The 20,153-nt window shown below is 39.4% G+C and overlaps 1 protein-coding gene across 1 annotated transcript in view; it reads left to right on the forward strand.

The window, feature by feature from the left end:
- Nucleotides 1-1,496: 1,496 nt before the first annotated feature.
- Nucleotides 1,497-20,153, forward strand: part of TIMP2 (TIMP metallopeptidase inhibitor 2) — an 89,517-nt gene continuing 70,860 nt past the window's right edge. The window contains exon 1 of the mRNA XM_044671909.1: nt 1,497-1,626. Coding sequence (XP_044527844.1) covers nt 1,497-1,626 — 130 coding nt within the window. The remainder of the gene's footprint in view (nt 1,627-20,153) is intronic.

The raw sequence follows: 20,153 nt of genomic DNA on the forward strand, positions 1-20,153 counted from the left end.
TTGAAGCAGGGCAAGGTCCAGTACCCCATTATATTTCTATCTCCAATGCATGGCAAATACTTCATGCTTGTTGAATGAGTGATCTTTTATTCTAGTAGAGAAGTCTACCGGCAATGGTGAGTGCCATCTCAAAAGAAAAGGGTTTATCTCTAGATGTGCCTAATAACCTCACAAGCCATCTGTTTAATTTTCTGCTGAGTCAGTCTATTAGGCACCACAAGCTGCCCAAAGCAGTTTCCCAAATCACATCTAGGGAGAGTTATCACCAGCTGCACTGGGGGTGGGGTGGGGTCGGGTCAGGGAGGCCTTTTGGAGTAGTCTGTGCAGCAGTGAGTAATGTGTGAAACAGCCATTCTCCAAGGACTCAGGAGCTGTGGTCAGTAGCTCCGGAGAGGCAGTCAGCACCCGCCAGGCTAACCACAAAAGAGAACAACAAAAAACCTGGTTATGGGAAGGCCTTAGTCTGGCCGGAGTAAATGGGAGCAGGAGTCGGGGCTAGAGGTAAAGGAAGGAGAGAGAAGAGAGAGGGGCTGATGGGAGCAGCCCAGCAGCCTGCACTGGCCCCAAGCCACCAAGAGGAGGAGCAGAGAATCCTTTGAGCACATTAAAAAAGCCAGGCTTAGCGCAAGCCAGAAGAAAACACATCCATAGAAGGAGCTTGAGAGAAGACAGCCCTGCAGTTTTTTTCCTGGTCTTTTCTTCTTTCTCCACTTCCTGGTGAATTGCTTCAAATACTTTTCCTCCCCTCTCCCTCCTCTCCATCTCTCCAAGCAACAAAGAAGACAGAAACTTTCTTTTGGTAGAGGTTTGCCAGGTGAGAAGGAGGGTGTGCACCAGGGTTTCGTTCGGTTTCCTTTCTTCGCCCTCCCCCTAAATTCTCCCAACCCCAGCCCCCAATCCTTGGGAGCTCCGTGGGGACAGAGCAGCGGGGCTCAAACCGAGCACCCCCCCTCCCCATTTCCTCTTTGCTGGAAAGAAAGGGAGTGAGATCGAGAGGAGGAGGCAGCCCAGGCAGCGGCGGCGGCAGCGGCAGCAGCGCCCCGGGAGGAGGCTGAAGCGCTCCCGGGCAGCTCCCTCTAACTACGCCGCCGCCCCCCTCAACCCCGCCCCCCTCCCCCCAGGACTCCCAGACATGCACGCCACTGCGAGAAGTCTCCTGCTCTCCCTCTCCATCCTGCTCCTCTGGAAGCTGGATCGGTTCAGCGAAGCCTGTAGCTGCTCTCCGGTGCATCCGCAACAGGCGTTTTGCAATGCAGATGTAGGTAAGAAAAGGCGGTTCCTCTCGTAATCTGTAGTATTCTCTGCCGGCTCCGCGGCCACCTCCCTTCCACCCCCTATTCCCTGCCCCCCAAGTCTTTAACGCCTATTGAATTTAGCACTTGGAAATCACCCTCACCCCCTACTCAGATAAAATCTCGGTTGCCTGGGGGAGGGGGGAAACCTCACGTGGTAGCCAAATAAAAACCACTNCCCCCCTCCCCCCAGGACTCCCAGACATGAACGCCACTGCGAGAAGTCTCCTGCTCTCCCTCTCCATCCTGCTCCTCTGGAAGCTGGATCGGTTCAGCGAAGCCTGTAGCTGCTCTCCGGTGCATCCGCAACAGGCGTTTTGCAATGCAGATGTAGGTAAGAAAAGGCGGTTCCTCTCGTAATCTGTAGTATTCTCTGCCGGCTCCGCGGCCACCTCCCTTCCACCCCCTATTCCCTGCCCCCCAAGTCTTTAACGCCTATTGAATTTAGCACTTGGAAATCACCCTCACCCCCTACTCAGATAAAATCTCGGTTGCCTGGGGGAGGGGGGAAACCTCACGTGGTAGCCAAATAAAAACCACTCGTTTTAACTAGCATCAACCTTTAACTCCCCCCCTCTCGTCCCCCCTTCCCCCAACCCCTCTATCCTGATCATAGAAGCATCAGTTTCATTTGACTCTGTCGTAAGTTTGGCTTACAATTTGGCCCCTTTATCTGCGTTCTTCTCTTTCTTTCTCACCTTCCCTCCCCCTTCCATTTCTTTGATGCTTCTCAACCTCAGAATTCCGCCGAAATTCCTCTGCAGCTCCAACCCCAGAAAAGGAGCCAGGGAATGGATTTGATTTTGGCAGGCGGCGGGCTCGAGGATGCTAGTAGGAGTGGGGGAGGGAATGGAAGACAGCAGAGAAGAGGCAAAGCAGGGCTTTCTTCCTCTCCACCTCTTCCTTTCATTCCCCTCTCAAATCGGGCGAGGAGGTGAAGATGAGGGCCTCTCTCAGGAAGAAACTTTTGCAGGTGGGAAGGTTCCATACCTAGGGTTGAATGAGTTGTTCTCTCCTTTCCCCTTCATTACCCGCACCCTTCCTTTTTTTTCTTTTTCTTTTTCTTTCCTTTATTTTTCCTTAAAGAAAAAAAAACTCCCTCCTCTTGAAGGATGTGAGGCACCCTTCATAGACCAAATTTCGGGAGCCTGGAGTTGTCTTAGTGAAAGCTATCATATGAAAGATGGGCCCAAGTCTTTGCCACTCTTGCCCAGCAAGCTCCCACAAAGCAGATGTGGGGTTCTGCTTGTGTGAAGTTAAACGTTTTTCATTTTGTCTTAAGATTTCTGTGTTGTGTGCATTGAGACTTTTACAAATGTTCTTGAAGTTTCTGCTGACTGGAGGTGGAGTGATGAGGCAGATCCTGCCCTTGAACCTGGCTGTGTTGGGATTCTAAAGCAATTTTTTGCTATCAGACCCTCACTGGAGTCCTTGGAGAAGATGGCAGGAGTCAGGAAACAAGAAGGGTGGTGGGGTGAAGCTGAGATAGCTGGACTGATCCATGGTGGGTCCAGCAGACAGGGGGCAGCCAGAAAAGAAAGGAAAAAGCTGAGCAGGGTAGATTTCCAATCTACTTACCATGTATAAATAGCTTTTTAGGCCTTTAAGCTGTTGGTCGTGATTAGCCATGGTTTTTTTAGTTTAACCAAAACAGAAGATACCTAGGTCATCTTCTCTAGCCCACGATGCTTTTATGTCAGGTTAATTTTTCCCCCTAAGGGCTCTGCAACCCAAGCTTCTATTTCTAACCTCCTTCCTACAGCCTTTTTTCCTTGTCATAAGGAAACACACAAGATGAGGCATCTGTCACCTGCCCTGTCCTGAAATTGGGATTTCCTTTCCTCCCTACCCCCCACTTTAGTTGATGCTTTTCTGAAATCTGTTTTCCTCGGTCTCTGCCCATCCCCTCTTCCCAACAAAAACACCTGACTTGGTTTCTTTGGATTATAGCCGGCCCTCATAGGCTTTTTTTAGGTTGCTACTTACCTGTGGAAAAGACTTAAGCATAGGTTTGGGTTTTGCTTTGTTTCGTGGTTTCTTATTTTAATAATAATATTCGAACACATTTAGGTTTGTAAAGCCTCTCATCTTCAAGGGAAAAGTCAATCATTCCAAAGATTGTCAGAATTTCGTTTGAAAAGATGTATTCAGATTTATATAAATACAATTATAGTAGATAAATGACTCAATTTAGGAATCCTTGGCCTTAAAGCTGGAGAGAAGGGCAGGTGATCCTTCCCAAATAGGATTTTGGGGAGGATGAGAGAATCTTGAAGTACTTAGTTTGGGGGAGGGATTGATCCCAACCATCTCAGATGTGGAAGTAGCCTAAGTCTAGGTAACTGCCTTCCCTAATCTCCATTTCCCATTGAGTTTTACTAGAACAAGAATCACAAATTAAGAGCTAGAAGAGACCTTAGATGTTATCCAGCCCAACTCTCTCATTTTACAGATGAGGCAGCTAAGGTTCAAGGAATAATCTACCCAAAGTCACACAGGTTACTAAATGATAGAGGTAGTATTCAAAACCATATCTTTTTCTTTTTTAAACCCTTACCTTCCATCTTAGAATCAATACTGAGTATTGGTTCTAACGCAGAAGAGTGATAAGGACTAGGCAACTTGCCCAGGTCACACAGCTGGGAAGTATCTGAGGCCAGATTTGAACCTAGGAACTTCTGTTTCTGGGCCTGGCTCTCAATTACTGAGCCACTCAGTTGCTCCCCTCCCCCCCCCCCAACCCATGTCTTTTAATTAAAAAGTCAGAACCTTTTCTAGTATATCAACATCACCAAGAGAGCAGTAACAAGATTTACTGAGCCAGTGAATCATATCTCATGGGACTGAATCAGAAACGCGTGGATCTCAAGCCACACAGGTTCCTGTTTACTGGGCTTAGAGAAAGCACCCCCACATATTTCAGCTGCTTTGAGAATGAACCAAAATGAGCCAGAGAATCCAATTACTTTTTTTCATCTCTGTCTCCTCCCTAATCATCAAGCCCTCTTCCTTTTTAGTTGCTAACTTGCCAGGTCAGTGCTACAATTAGGTGCTAGGATTATTTCAATTATAGGTATGGTAGGGGAAGAATGTGCCTTATTTGCTAAGAGGAGGAGGCACTGTTCTAAACTGGACTCTTCTGTAGTTCATATAGTTCAGCCCTCTCTATCTTCTTTCTTTCCCACTGTCAGAATGTGGATTGGCCAAGACTCTCAACAGTCTTCTCTTTAGCTATTTTTTGGGAATGAGGCTGGTTATAGATTGAATTAAACTAGGAGGCCCAAAGGAATGATACATTAATGATACCCCTTCCTTTGGTCAATAAATCTCCTACAATAATAACTCACATTTTGCCTTTTTAATTTTATCCTAGCACTTAGCACAATGTCTGGTGCATAGAAGGTATTTGTTTGGACATCATTTTAAGGTTTGCAAAGCATTTTCTTCAAAATAAATTGAACAGTAAGTAATACAAATATTGTTATTTCCATTTGACAGATGAAGAAATTGTTTTGAGAGGTCTCAGACAGATTTGCTCACAGTCACAAAGCTAGGGAGTATCAGAGGCAAGATTTGAACCTGAGCCTCTTGATTATGTTATCAGTATTCTATTCATTATGGCGTGAGTTGCCTTCCATGAGCTCTGTGAGGGCAAGGACTTTGTCTTTTTTTTTTTTTTAAGTGGAATCATCTTTTAAATTTCAGTGCAGCATGCATTTATGTACATTTTTAAGTGTCCAAACTTTAGAACCAAGTAATTATTAAATTCTATTCAACATTGATCCAAATTCTCTTGTGATTTTTTTTCTTTCAAATTTAATTTTTTTTAATCCTTACATTGATACTGAGTGTCACTTGTGAGGCAGAAGATTAGGTAAGGGCCAGGTAATGGTGGTTAAGTGACTTGCCCAGGGTCACACAGCCAGGAAGTGTCATGTCCCATTTTAACCCAGGACCTCCTGTCTCTTGGCCTGACTCTCAATCCATTGAGCCACCTAACTTCCCCTTCTTAAGATATTTGTTAATGGGCATATATGTGTATCTATCTATCTATCTATCTATCTATCTATCTATCTATCTATCTATCTATCTATCTACCTATCTATCTATCTACCTATATATATTTTGCATAGTTGTAAATAGAAGCAACATGGTATATTGGAATTTGGAGTTAGAAGACCTGAAGTTCTAATTCTGGTTCTACCTCTTCCAAGTTATGTGTAAGTTGCTTTGTCTTCTGGTAACAGCCATTTTCCTTTCGTGATGAAGATACAATATACTTTTGCTTTTTTTGCTAACTAAGATGTGTTTATCAAAATTCTTAACCTTGAGGGCAGTGAGGTGGTTCAGTGGATTGAGAGAGTCAGACCTAGAGATGGGAGGTCCTAAGTTCAGATCTGGCCTTAGATACTTCCCAGCTGTGTGACCCTGGGCAAATCACTTAACCTCCATTGCCTAGCCTTTACCACTCTTCTGCCTTGGAACCAATACACAGTATTGATTCTAAGACAGAAGATAAGGGTTTAAAAAAATTCTTAACCTTTTTTTGCATCATGGACTCCTTGGCAGTCTGTTGAAGCCTAGGGAACTTTTCTCAGAATAAAGTTTTCAAATGCATAACATGAAATTCATGAACTACAAAGGAAACCAATTACATTGAAATATAGTTAGCAAAATGTTAAAGTGCCACAGACCCCAGGTTGAGAACTCCTGTTTTGGAAGATGTTTGTATGTATACCCGTATGTCCTTCTTCCCTTTCCATTTTGATTTTCAGCTGTTGTCAGGAAGAGCAACATGGCAACCAAAATCATTTAGATACATTTATGTTGTGTGTTTTGGAGGCTGAATTTCAATCCAAAAGTTTTCCTGGGAAGAACTGTCTATTTAGACTTAGTGTAGCACCATGTATGCTTTGATATAAATTTTTAGGAGAGTATAAATAGATTCCACATTTATTAAGAACCGACTGTGAATGCAAGTCAGCATGCTATGTGCTAAATCAAATGGGTTAAGGACAAATGCACAAGTCAATATGATGCAAAGTACATCATGTGAGTACATCTGAGGTGCAAACATAATGTTATGAGGATTCAGGAGAGTTTTTGGTAGGAAAAGAAGGCATTAGAAGAGAAAGAGGGCAATGGTATTACAGAGTCAAGAAGTCCTCCAGAGAACTGGCATAAGAAACTTGGAGATCAGTACAGTTTTCTGACAATCTGATTATGCTACCCTAAACAGTCTATACCTTAAGAAGAAGGATTTTTTTAAAAGTGTCTTTCTTCCATATATCTAAGTGGCTTCAGTTACATGACTCCATGGATCTTCATCTCTTGAAGTGTCTAGCAGGGAAAAGACTTCATGTAATAAAGAAAACACTTCTGCTCTACTGTAATTAGGGAATATAGTTGAAGAAATTTTAAAGTAGCGATAATGTGTGGAGACCAGTCTGTTTTCAGCCTCTTTCAGTTCCATTTTCTGAGGAAGAGCATACATTTTTCAAACAGCTGTGTGGAATTAAAGGGGTTTTTCTTGGATTCCAATTGTATGTTTCTGGAAAATTCCAACCAGGAAGTTTAGGTGAAGGTTTTGCTCTAAGAAAGAAGCAGTTTTTGGTTACCTTTCATTTTTTTTTTTATTTGATCATTTGACTGGGTCTAGAAGCAAGGCTGAGCAATTTTACTCCCTTTTCAGATGTTCCAATTTATCATCCTTAGGCTACAACCATTTCTTCCAGGTACTTTGTATGGCTCAAAGATAGCACTAACAAAAGATCCATTACAGCTACCTGGTGCTGAATTAAGTGGCAAGAATCATACTGCACAGGTGACTTGCTTTGCCTTTATATCTGGACTTGGTAACAGGCTTCTGAACGTATGAAAAGCACTTTTCACACTATCATTTAAAATGCTAGGTAAAGTGAATTTTGGCAAATGAAAATTGGACTTTCATCTAAAAATATGACAAAGAATGGGTGATCATACTCTGTTTAAAAATGAGGGCAGAGGAGGCAGCTGGGTAGCTTAGTGGATTGAGAACCAGGCCTAGGAATGGGAGGTCCTAGATTCAAATCTGACCTCAGACCCCCGCCTAGCTGTGTGACCCTGGGCAAGTCACTTAACCCCCATTACCTAGTCCTTTCTACTCTTCTGCCTTAGAATCAATACTTAGACTGAAGGTAAGAATTAAAAAAAAAAAATGAGGGCAGAGTGTGGAGATTTGGGGAGGAACAGAATGTAACTTGTGGCTAAGATACCACTTTTCAATTGTAGGATTCCTGAAGTTATTTTTTTAACTTGGGGACAATTGTTGAGCATTGGGTTTGGAGTCAAGGTTATACAGGTGATTAATGAAATTATTTGAGTCAAATTCCTCTGACTTCAAATCTAGAGTATATTTGGTCCTTTTATGACAAAAGTGCTTATAAAATTTAAAGATTGCTGTACATTGGCAAAGTGTTTTTATAGAGGGGAAGAGAGATAAAGAAGAAGATAGGAAGTAAAAAGCTGGCTGTATGTGTCCCCCCAAATACAGCTATTCTCCACCACCCCAGTTTACAGGTACTACTTGCTTGCTTTAAATAGACATACTCTGGGAAAGCAGTTATTTGCTAGACTGGTCTGGCCCATTCTTCAAGCTCTTGGCTTTGTTCCAATGCTTGATATTTTCAGTGCCTTGAAGCCAAGGGAAAGAACTTTGGAGACAGGCTTGTTCAGAGAATCTGGAAGAAAGGTTTTTACAAAGTTTCTATAGACCAGGTCTCCACTTCCCAGCTGTAATTTTCTCTTATGAGGACAACAGTAAGGCAAGTAATTTTTGACTTCTGGTTCAACAAGCATTGAGAGTAGTGCTCATTCTGTTCTAGGTACCATGCTTCCTTGGGGAAATGAAGATAAGTACAAAATAGTCCTTACCCTTAAGGTATTTACATTCTGATAGCATTCTTGTAGTGGGGCAGAAGTGTATAGAAGGAGAATGTTACATCTTTATCATATGTGTTTGGTTTTCTTATTAATGGATTGTCTATCTTATACTTAGCAGAAACTATCAATGTGACTAGGGGAAAGGTGAAAATGGGAGGAAGGAAAAGCATCATCCCAAACTTTACTTTGAAAAGAAGAATTTTGATAACTTGTACCTCTGCAACCTTCTGACTTCAAGCCTTCAAGAGATTATATAGGTCTAGGGCCCATAGGCTGGTGAATATCTAAATCTTCAGAAATGATGGACATGGATGTGATATGGTTGATTAGGATTAGAATTAGCAGAAATAATTGCTCCCTCTTTCTGGCTCCCACCCTTTTATGGGTCTGGTTACTCTTTCTCATTTCCTTTCTTTCAGGATTAACTCTCTAGTCATTACACTGGGTTTGGGCACATCTCTAAGCCTCAGATACCTCATCTAAAAATGCATGACCTTTCTAAGAGAGATAATATTTCTAAAGCTCTTTACACAGTGCCTGACACATGATGTGTGCTTAATAAATGTTGTTCCCCAAATTTTATAAGACTGTTGTGAGGATTAAATGAAATAAAAAAGTGCTATAAAATGTCAGCTATTATTATTTACACTCTATATGATAAACTTCATTGTCATTTTCTTTCCCGCCACTGTTGCTATTACTGTTCCACCCTCCAGGCTTGGCCACCAGAAACCAGAAAGCTAAGCCATTTTCCCCTATGTTATCTGGCCCATGTGCCTTCATCTTCACCTACCTATTTTCTTCCTTGCACTGTAAGGGACATCTTTCATAACCTCCTCTACCTTCCACATCTTGCTATGAAAACTGTTGATTCTATCAAAACTACCATTGTTTCTGGAAAGGATATGAGTGAACTGTTTCTGTTCCAAACTCTGTGACTTTCTAGACCAGGGGTCTGCAACCTTTTTGGCCGTGAGAGCCATAAACGCCACATTTTTTAAAATGTAATTTTGTGAGAGCCGTACAATATGTTTAACACTGAATACAAGTAAATATGTGCATTTTATGTAAGAACAACACTTTTAAAGTACAATAAGTCTCTGAACTATTTTTAACAATGTTATTATGTGCTATCAATGTAATGATGAATAAAGTACATTAATGTGACTTCTAGTGCTACATGGTTTTGCTGCTTATTAATCAAAATTATTTTGATTATTAAAAAAACAAGACTTAATGGGGCACTATAGTACTGATATAACTGCACACATACATATAAAACTCCTTTCCACTAAGAAAATTGCTGGAATAAAGAGAGAAAAATTCAGGGAAGAATACTTTTACCTCTCCCTGTCTCAAGTCAGGCAACAGGAGAAGAAAAAGCTGCCGGCCTGCTGGTTAAGCCATTTGGCCACATAAATTAAGTAGGAGATCAGGAGATTACAGAAAATAACATGACTTGTATGCAGGCATTAGTAAGTAGTGGGGGAGGAGGGTACCTTTTCATGGAAAACTGGCCAGGACACATCACACACATTTCCTGGTACAGGTGTTTATCAGTGCTGCCTACTCAATTATTCTGTATCAAATGAAACAACTACTGGGGAGAAATGCTTCTCGCTAATGAAGCATATATAAAGATGTAATCCGACTATAGTTCCCCTTTAAGAGCAGGTAGAAAAGTTAAAAACAATAACAATCCCACAAGTAGGGAGTGCAGACCCCATGAATGTACTGAGATAAAGCCATGTAGAGAATGTAGACAAAAGTGATCAATCACTATACAGAACCCCAAGATGTCAGTAATAGGTGTGGAGAGACTAAAAGGAGGGCAGAAGGAGGAACACACAGCACACATACCAAGCCAAACTAAAGACCAGGATTCGTCTTCCGCGGCAATATCAATGAGGGAGCCTTCTGTCTTGGAAGATGGTCGCAGTACCGAAAGGATCATGTGATGTATCACGTGACGCACGATGTCATGCGTAAACTGTTAGTTACTTCTGCAGAAAGAGCCATACGTTGCAGACCCCTGTCCTAGACCAAGAATGCCTTCCTTGTCCACCACTCCCATTGTCTTAAGTGTTTCCTTATCTATTATAATATAAGCTCTATTATAATATAAGCTTTTAAGAGCAAAGATTACCTCATTTTATGATTATATCCCTAGTACTTAATACATTTGTATTCATTCATTCATTTGGCTTCCATTCATATACTGACTGTGTGACTAAGAAAGTCACTTAATAGTTCAATGTCCCAGATAACTCTCTAAGATTATAATTAAAAAAAAAATGGTACTCTGCATCAGTCAATATGCAAGCATTTTTTAAGCATCAAGCACTGTGTTGAGGATACAGTTTGTACTCTCAAGGAATTTACATTGTGTTGAGAAAACTATACATACATGCACACACACAATTAATAGAGGGAGTTTTTTCCCATTGGAGCTCTCTACATCAATGAAATAACAGACCAAAATTTTCTGTTGCCTATGTCCATTACTAAATTCACTTAACCCTGTATTGGGCATGCTTCTAAAATGTCTTTCCTCCATTAGTTATATATCCTCAGGAATGCAACATTATGTTAATAGCCTTAGCCAGTGATTCCCAAAGTGGGTGCCACCGCCTCCTGGTGGGTGCTGCAGCCATCCAGGGAAGCAGTGATGGCCACAGATACATTTATCTTTCCTTTTAATTGCTATTAAAATAAAAAAATTAATTTCCAGGGGCGCTAAGTAATATTTTTTCTGAAAAGGGGGCAGTAGGTCAAAAAAGTTTGGGAACCACTGGCCTCAGCCAAACACACTTAAAAAGATATGTGCTGGAGGTGGGGGTGAGTAGGGAGGGGAGTGTTTAAATATATTCTAAAGCCAAATGAAATCTTATTTAGATAATCTGCTCTACAGGATTATCCATGCCACTCCATTCTATTGGCTTGGACTAGGGGCAATTGATAGTATTACATTAAACATTTAGTAGAGGACTCTGCCTTGCTCTTGGCCTTATAACTAAAGGATTATAGAAAATCAGGAAGGACTAGAGACTTTTCATCCAAAAATATGATCAGAATCCGTTGATCACTTTGTATTTAGGGTATAGAAGACAGGATTAGAGATTTTAGATTTTAAATGATTTTAAAAGAAGCATAGTATTTTTAACCACAAAGAAAGATTGTCTTAAAATCTGTAGAATATTATATAATATAGTACTTCTCACTTCCAGAGGAAATGCTTTTTTAACTTATGTGTAAGGAATCTGAATAATAGGTTAGAATAAATAATGTATACAGTTGTGTGCTGTATCTACCAATTCAGTATCTATTGATTCAGTTACCTATGGTTAACCATGAAGAAAAAATTGGAAAATTCCCAGAAAATAAAAAAAATAAACAGTTTCATAAGTTTCAAACCATCTGCTAAGGGAGTTCTAACTTGAACCTAGGTCTTTTTGATTTTGACATCAGTGCTTTATATACCTCACTGTGTTGTCTCTTTTATATTGGGAATTAGGGAAGCATGACGTTTATTTTATAGAAATTTGCCTTGTAGTTATCTTTGTTTAAATGTCTTTAATCAACAAGCAAGGGATCCATGTAGCAAGGTTAGAGGCCTTGGGGAGAATGAGGTATATTTGGCCAGTAATGGTATGGAGTTAATCTATTTTGGGGTCAAACATGAGTTAAGCAGTTGCTTCTACAACTTTGCTTATACCAGAAGGGTTAGAAAAGTCAGTTTTACATTTGTGTGTGGGCTGCTAAAGGAAGTGAAAATAGATTATGATTATAATAAGAAAGCCTTAAAACAGATGCTGGAAAAACAACAACTTTCTGATTGAGGCTTCGAAGCAGTGGCATGGCATACCTTAGGCCAGGGGTTCTTAATCTGGGATCAATAGGAGGAGGATTTGTAATTTTAAAAAATTTTTTTAATTACTGTTTTCCAATATAATTGATTTTACTGTATATTCCTCTATATTTTGTTTTATGCATTTAAAAATCTTATTTTGCAAAGGGGTTTTTAGGATTTACCAGACTACCATGATATACAAAAAAAAAAGTTAAGAATCCCTGCCTTAGATCAAGTGAACCAAGTAGTAACTTCTTTAAGAAACAAAGACCATATATACCTAGGGTTAGCAAAATCAAAACTTCATAAGAAGCTTTAAATATTTGTAAAAAAACAAGTATCTTTTGTGATTAGAATACTAATCTATTTGGTAACCCTACTTATACTGTTTTTGGTAGGGACAAAGAAAGAATAAGACTCTGAAGGGAGAGGTAAAGATAGAGAAAAAAGTCAGCTGACCTTCATAGCTGTCTCTTTTGCATAATTGACAGGCCTGTAAAGTTAAGAATACCCTGCTGAGGTCACTTACCCTCCTGTTAGATATTTAGCAACCATGGAGAGAGGGATAGATGTATTCACAATACAGTTTTAAGTTTAATCTTCATTATGAATACTTTCATTAGTCTGGACAACCAACTAAACAATAAATCAAACCCTGATTTGTAGCTTTCTGAGGTATAAATGCTTATATTGAAAACAATTCAGTCAGTTTAAGCTGGTTCCTGCACACCCTTAGTGACAATAATATAATTAATCATATATTGTTAGGAGTCATACGTTATAAAAACCTTTAGCACTGTGGATGTCTCTGTAAGGATCTATATTTTAGATATAATTATTTTTTGTTTATTTTCAAAAATATTTTGATCCATTTTTCCTCTTTGCTCATCCCCATTTTTTAGGAGTAGCTTTTTTCTGGTTGGAGGTACATGAGCATTCTAATTGGACATTTTCCCCTTTGCTAGCGTGTCTATGCCCCTGATTTCACCCTCTGCCTTGCTGTCATAGCATCAGAACACTGTTGTTCCTATGGCAACAGCCTAACATAGCAGGCCAGAGAAGATTCTGGAGCTGCCAATGAAAATGAGAGAGCATTTATTTCCACTACCTTTGGTCATTTGACAAGAAAAACTCCACCCATATCTCTTTGGTGGCCTGTTTCTCATTGGTACAATTCCTTTCCAAGATTTTTTTTTCACATTGTAAGAGCATTGCTATTTGGTCACCATCTGTTTAGGGAGCTTTTGGTATGGTGAAGTGATGAGATATTTTGTTCAAGGAGGCAGGCCATAACAGAGGCCCCTATAAAGTTTTAGGCACTTCATACCTTGGTAGCCTCTTTTTAATGTTGTCTAAGTGTATAAGGTTTATGAGATAAAAGCAAACCCAGGATACAAAAATTATGGCAGGAGAGGAGAAGTGGTAAAAAATTCTACTTATTCATCAGGTGACCATAGCTATAGCTGATTAGGGACTACTACTGTTCTAGAGTTATTTGGGGAAAGATTGGTCAGCAGAAAATAAGTCAGTTTTAGGTTTGGAAGTAAAGGAGATGATACAAATCATCTTCAAAAATGCCTCTATTATTATCATCTATTATTATTATCATATTTAAGATGGGTCATTCACATAAGTCAATTGAATCTATTATCTCAGTGTAGCAAAGATTTATTAAGTATTCTGAAAAGTGCTAGGGTGGTTATTAAAAAAATGATGATTGGTTCTTACCCTGAAAGAGTTTACAACAATGGAGAAACAAGACTCACATATATGAAACAATTTGGAAACTAGATAAAATTTTGAAAGAACATCTCACTTAACTGGAAGTCATTTCCCCAGTAATCTTAAATATATAGAATATATCCAAGAACTATAAAGCAAATAAGGCTCCTGAGCAATCAAAACATGTTATAAAGTCTGTATATTAAAACTCATTGTATTTTACTTTAAGAAGACTCCAATTAAAGAGGCCATTTGTTCTTGCTTTTAGATATAGTTTTGTGTTTTGTTTGTTTTTTAATAAAACCCTTACCTCCTGTCTTAGAATTGACACTATGTTATCAGTTCCAAGGCAGAAATGTGATAAGGACTAGGAAACTGAAGTTGTTATTGCCCAGGATCAAAGAGCTAGGAAGTGTCTGAGGGCAGATTTGAACCCAGGATCTCCTGTCTCTTGTCCTAGTTCTCTATCCTCTGAAGCACCTAGCTACCCCACTTTAAAGACAGTTTGAACTAGCTAGCTTAAATGGTTTTACAATCTATAGTGGATTCAAAACCATAAAATAGAAGGGATGGGGAATATCATTAGATTATACTAAAGTATAATTTTTGTAATTTTCATGATGATGAGTCTGAGTCATCAGGAAAAAAGGTTAAATTATGCTCAGTATCTGCCCTTTAAAAAGGCAGGAAGTATGTAAACCATTTTAGAAAAATTTCCAATAAAAGTGGTACTTTAAAATTTGGTAGTCTCTCTCTAAGTGGGGGCAGCTAGGCAGCTCAGTGGATTGAGAGCCAGACCTAGAGACAGGAGGTCCTAGGTTCAAATCTGACCTCAGACATTTCCCAGCTGTGTGACCCTGGGCAAGTCACTTGACCCCCATTGCCCACCCTTACCACTCTTCTGCCTTGGAGCCAAAGACAGAAGGTAAGGGTTTAAAAAAAATTTTTTTGGTAGTCTCAAGAAAGGAGACAGTGTAAGGAAAAGAACATTTCATTGGCTATGAAGCCAAAAGATATTAATACTTGCTTTGCTACTTACTATCTTTGGAGTAGACTCAATTCAGTGGTGAGACCCTCCACTCTAAATCTTATGACTCCAAGAATTTGTTCCCTAAATTCTGGAAGAAAGTGGAGCCATTGACCAAAGTGAGAAAGTTAGGAAAGATAGTTAGCTTAGGTAGGGAGGATGAATCTTATTTTAAATGTGGTAAGTTTGAGATCAGGCAAAGGGTAAAGGCTTTTGGAGTTCTCTTTGGTAGGGAGAAGTGTTTAAACTCATTAATAGTGAATAATATAAATGCTTACTCTCATACATACATGTAATACCACATGGTAATATGCAAAGATAAAAGGAGATTTAAAAAAAGATAAACGAGACAGTCTTTTACCCCTAACTGATTTCCTTGAGAAGTCAAGAAGCTCCACTTTTCCCTGAATGTGAAATGAATGATGACTGATAGTCTTTTGCATCTTTTACTGTGGTTGTCCAGATCCTTAAAAAATGAAGTTTTAGTTAGGGAAGAATTATTTGTTATATCGTCTACTGAATGAAAGTTATGTCTTGAAACAAGTAGTCAAGAAGTAGGAGGTATGACCCTTGGTAAATGCCTTGATGAAAATTTTCTAAAAGCCTTTCTTCTTCCCCCTCCTTCCTTCCCACCCTCTCTCCTTTTTTCTTTCCTGCTGCAGCCATTTCTCTTATTCTCACTTTGTCTCTATCTCTCATAGTATAGGTCTCCAGACTACATCCATTTCAAGTAAGGTGAATCAAATGACCTATTGATCTGAACAAAAGTAATCATTTCTCTTCATATCTTTGAAATTCTGTCTCAAATTTCTCCTTTATCAGGTAGTATACACTATCTGTTGTATGTACTGGCCACACTATCTTAGATTGTAATATATATATATATATAAAGTCTTTCTGAGAACTTAGTTACTAGATAAGGACAATAATATTAATACAAATCTCCTCCTAGCCAAATGAAGAGAGCTATAGCTTGAGAGAGAAGCTTTGGTTACTAGACTGATCTTGGGAAAAAGTCAGGCTAGGGGCAGCTAAGTGGCTCAGTGGGTTGAGAGCCAGGCCTAGAGCCTGGAGGTCCTGTGTTTAAATTTGACCTCAGACACTGCCTTGTCCTTATCAATCTTCTGCATACTTCTTCTTTGTGTACTTAGAATTCTAAGATTCTAGGTTCTAATTCTAAGAATCTAGATTCTAAGATGGAAGATAAAGCTTTAAAAAAAAAAAAAGGTCAGACTATTATCTCCAAACTCTAAACATTTTGCATTGTTTTGATTAACTGAATATCCTGGTTATGTGAGTTACCACATTGAGTGTCTGAATGCTATAAAATACACTTGACTACAATATTATGAATATGACTTTATCTGTTAAGATTCAGAAGGTACAACCACTTTCTTCTCATATTTAGACTCATTGTGAACATGGGAAGCCAGGAAACCTGGGCTCTCTAAGCCTTGTTTCATTAACTACCTGTATGATCCTGGCTCTCACTTATAATGATAAAGTCATGGGATTTTCTGCCTAGGATCTAGCTGAGAGACTATCCAATTCAGCAAACAATTATTAAGAGCCTTCCAGTTGCAAGGTAGTGTGCTAGCACTTTCCAAATTACCTGGGCCAGAGGATACCTTAGAAATAGTCACTTCTTATTTTATTTTCTGCTTCCTCTGGTTAGCATTGGAAGCTTTTCATAATTTGGCTGTCCCTAGCTTTTCAAACTGATTTCACATTATTTGCCTTCATATACCATTCCAACCCATGTTTCCTATTTGCTATTTTTTTAACCCATTGTTCCAGGGCAGCTAGATCATGCAGTGACAAATCTGTCACTTAATCCTGTTTGCCTTGCTTATCTGTAAAATGAGCTAGAGAAGGAAATGGCAAATCTCTTCAACATCTTGCCAAGAAAACCCCAAATGGCATCATGAAGAGTTGGATATGACTGAAATGACTAAAAACCAATACCCATCATTCTATCTCTTACCTTACAAAGTCATTTATCGCATCCCCCATGCCTAAAATAGTCCAATTCATAATATACATCCCTCACTCTTCAAGATTCAGTTCAAGGGCCTCCTCTTTCACCAAGTCTTTAATGATTCCATTTGTTCTCTTTCCCCAAATCATTTTTCATTTAATTTGTATTTTTTTTTTTTTGTATTATATGGGTACCTGTTTATCACAGGATATAAACTCTTCAAGAGTAGGGATCATTTCGTTGTTTGGCTTCATAGCCCTAATGCCTAAAGTTTAAATATATTGATAACATTTTTTAAAATGCTGGCCTGGGGCTATGGGATAACTCCAGAATAAAGTTGAAAGATTGTGAAACACAGCAGAGGAAATTTGTCTATTTTTACATCAAAATGTTGCCATTCAACAAGCATTTATTGACTATTCAATGTACTAGGCACGATTCTTGACTCTAGGGAAAAACCCCTCCTCTGCCCCAGACAAAAGTGACAATAACCTCTTCCTTTAAGGAGTCTATAGTTTATTTTGAGGCAACATTTGTGTTCATGTAGCAGAGTTCCTCTGTCAAGAGTGCCTTATCATGATTCCCCCAGAAAGTGGTATTCCAAAATACCTCTACATGGGGACTTTCAAAAGGCTCCATGAAGAAGTTGACAGTTGAGTGTCTAGAGACAGGATTGGGGGGGGTAAGGAGGGAGTACAGCCAGTGCAAAAATGGGATGCTGTATTTGAAGAACAGCTAGGAATTTAATTTGGTTGATCAATGGTTCATTTTCAAGGCATTATTGGTGGGAGTCATGTGATCCACAGAGATAGCACTCACCATTCCCATCTTGAATTCCTGCTTAGGTTTCTCTTTGACTTGATGCCTTCTTTAAGGCATAACTTTAAAGTTTAAAGTACCATATTAATATATTGTGAATGCCATTGGAAAAACAGGCATAACCCATTTCAGTTCCCATTAGGGCTTTATTGCCTCAAAACCTCATTGGCATCCAGTTTAGGGTTGCAACAAGAAAATGTTTGTGAACCACTGCTTTAGTTGCTCTACTCAATAACGTGGCATCTAAGGGAATTTTCCCAGCCTGCTTTGTAGTTACTTTATCTTGACATGGAAGGGAAGGGGAGTTGTTCCTTTGGGTGCATGGGGAATTTCTGTTGAAAAACCTCTGTGTGACTTTGTTGCCTACTGGTTGGTCTCTATCACCTGGAGCAAAGGGCATGGAAAACTTTGGGTGATGAATGGTCTCACTGTCTAAACTGCACCACAAGTCTCTAGGTGTCATCTAGAGGCCAAACTAGGCTATGGTCTGGCTTTCCTGTATTGCTGTTTTGAGTGTAGCTACTGTATGGAAGGGAGGTCTGTGGTTTCCCTGCATGGTTATAAAGGCAGTAGGCAAAATTTTTCAGCTTAAAGGCCTGGCCTGAAAAGGGAGGAAAGGAAAGAGGGAATCTCCTGGAAAGCTATGAAAATATTGTTTTTAGGCCAGATGCTGTTGTCTTGAAAGCCAAAGGAAGAAACCGAGGAGGACATCGGTATACTGGGGCTACCAACCTTGAATGCCAATTGAAAAGGAGACCTGAGATCCCCCTAGGAAAGAACAATGTAAATAAGACACCCAAGTCAGAAACTGTGTTCTCTCTTTTCTTCCTGACCTCAGAGCATTATAGATGGCATACCTTACTGTTTCATAGAAATCTCTTCTTTTTTCCTCCCCTCCTCCCAAACCTGGGAAAGGTAGGCTATTAGTGGCTAGAGTATAATTTAGTCTCAGTTAAAGTTTTCAGAATGTGAAAAATCTACCAGACCAAATTCCTTTATTCATTTCTGGCTTCTTAATATCAATGGTCATAGGGCACAGTAGAGGCATAGATGACAAAAACCCACAAATTATCCCAATAACTGAGATTCAGCCAGGAAACTCAACTTCTTTTGCCAGCGCTACTAATAAATATCCTAATAGATGAATGTAAATTCATCCTTTTACAGTTCTTGCCTACCTTAGCAAGTAGTAGAGAGGAGTGCTATACCATGCCTATCCCAGATAGAAAAGTATGAGTAAAAACAAAGGCGATTTCATACTTAAACCTGAAAATGTTACAGACCTTTATTTGAGCCCTGCATTATTCTGAGACAGTCATAGAAGGTTGTATTGAAAGAGCACTAGTTTGGAGTTGGAAGGGACTGGGTTTGAATATAACCTCTAATACTTGTTAGATGTGTATCCATGGGCAAATTGCTTAACTTCTTTGAACCTTAATTTCCTCCTTTGTAAAATGAGCATAATAATGCTTAAAAATGCTTTGTAAATGTGGTGCTCTTATCTAATAGGGAATGTATATACCATCTTGGAACCAACTTTATGATCAGGCTTGAAAATGGATGGATCAACCACATGTACAGTTTAGATCACAGAAAAGCATAGCCAACTCTTAAAAACCCAGGTAACTCCTTCCTTCCCTCACCTGCCCCATTAAAGAAGGCTTATTTGAGGAAAAAAAAAAATATATATATATATATGTGTGTATATATATATACACACACATACATATATATGTCTTGCTTATTTCTATTTATCAGTTCTTTTTCTGGAAGTGGATATACACAGGTCATTCTTCAAACAATATTTCTGTTGTTGTTTATAATGTTCTCTTGGTTCTGATCATTTCACTCATCAAAATTTCATGTAGGTCTTTCCATGTTTTGTTTTTAAACCCTTAACTTCTGTGTATTGGCTCCTAGGTGGAAGAGTGGTAAGGGTGGGTGGGCAATGGGGGTCAAGTGACTTGCCCAGGGTTACACAGCTGGGAAGTGTCTGAGGCTGGATTTGAACCTAGGACCTCCCATCTCTAGGCCTGGCTCTCTGAGCTACCCAGCTGCCCCTTTCCATGTTTTTTTGTTTTTTTTTTTAATTAAACTGCTCATCATTTCTTACAGCACTTTCCATTGCAGTCATATGCTACAACTTGTTCATCCATTCCCCAGTTGATGGGCATCCTTTCAATTTCCAGTTCTTGGCCACTACAAAGAGAGCCTTTATAATTATTTTAGAATCTATAGGTTCTTTTCCTTTATTCCCTGATCACCTTAGGAAAACTTCAAAAGGTATACAAACAATTCATACTAATTCAAGTGATGATCATCTGACAGATCTCTCTCCCTCAAATATTTTCCTATTCTTTTCTATTCCTATTCTTTGACCCTTACAAACAGAAAGACCAACTGATTTCATGGTAGGAAAGGATTGAAAACAAAGTAGATGCCAATGAATTGGGTTAAATAAATTGTGGGGCATTAATTTAATGAAACAGTTGCTGTGGTAGTAAAAAACAATGAAGATGATAAACACAGATTAGTTTGGGAAGA

This window comes from Gracilinanus agilis, chromosome 4, assembly GCF_016433145.1.
Source record: "Gracilinanus agilis isolate LMUSP501 chromosome 4, AgileGrace, whole genome shotgun sequence".
NCBI classification, from domain to species: Eukaryota; Metazoa; Chordata; class Mammalia; order Didelphimorphia; family Didelphidae; genus Gracilinanus; species Gracilinanus agilis.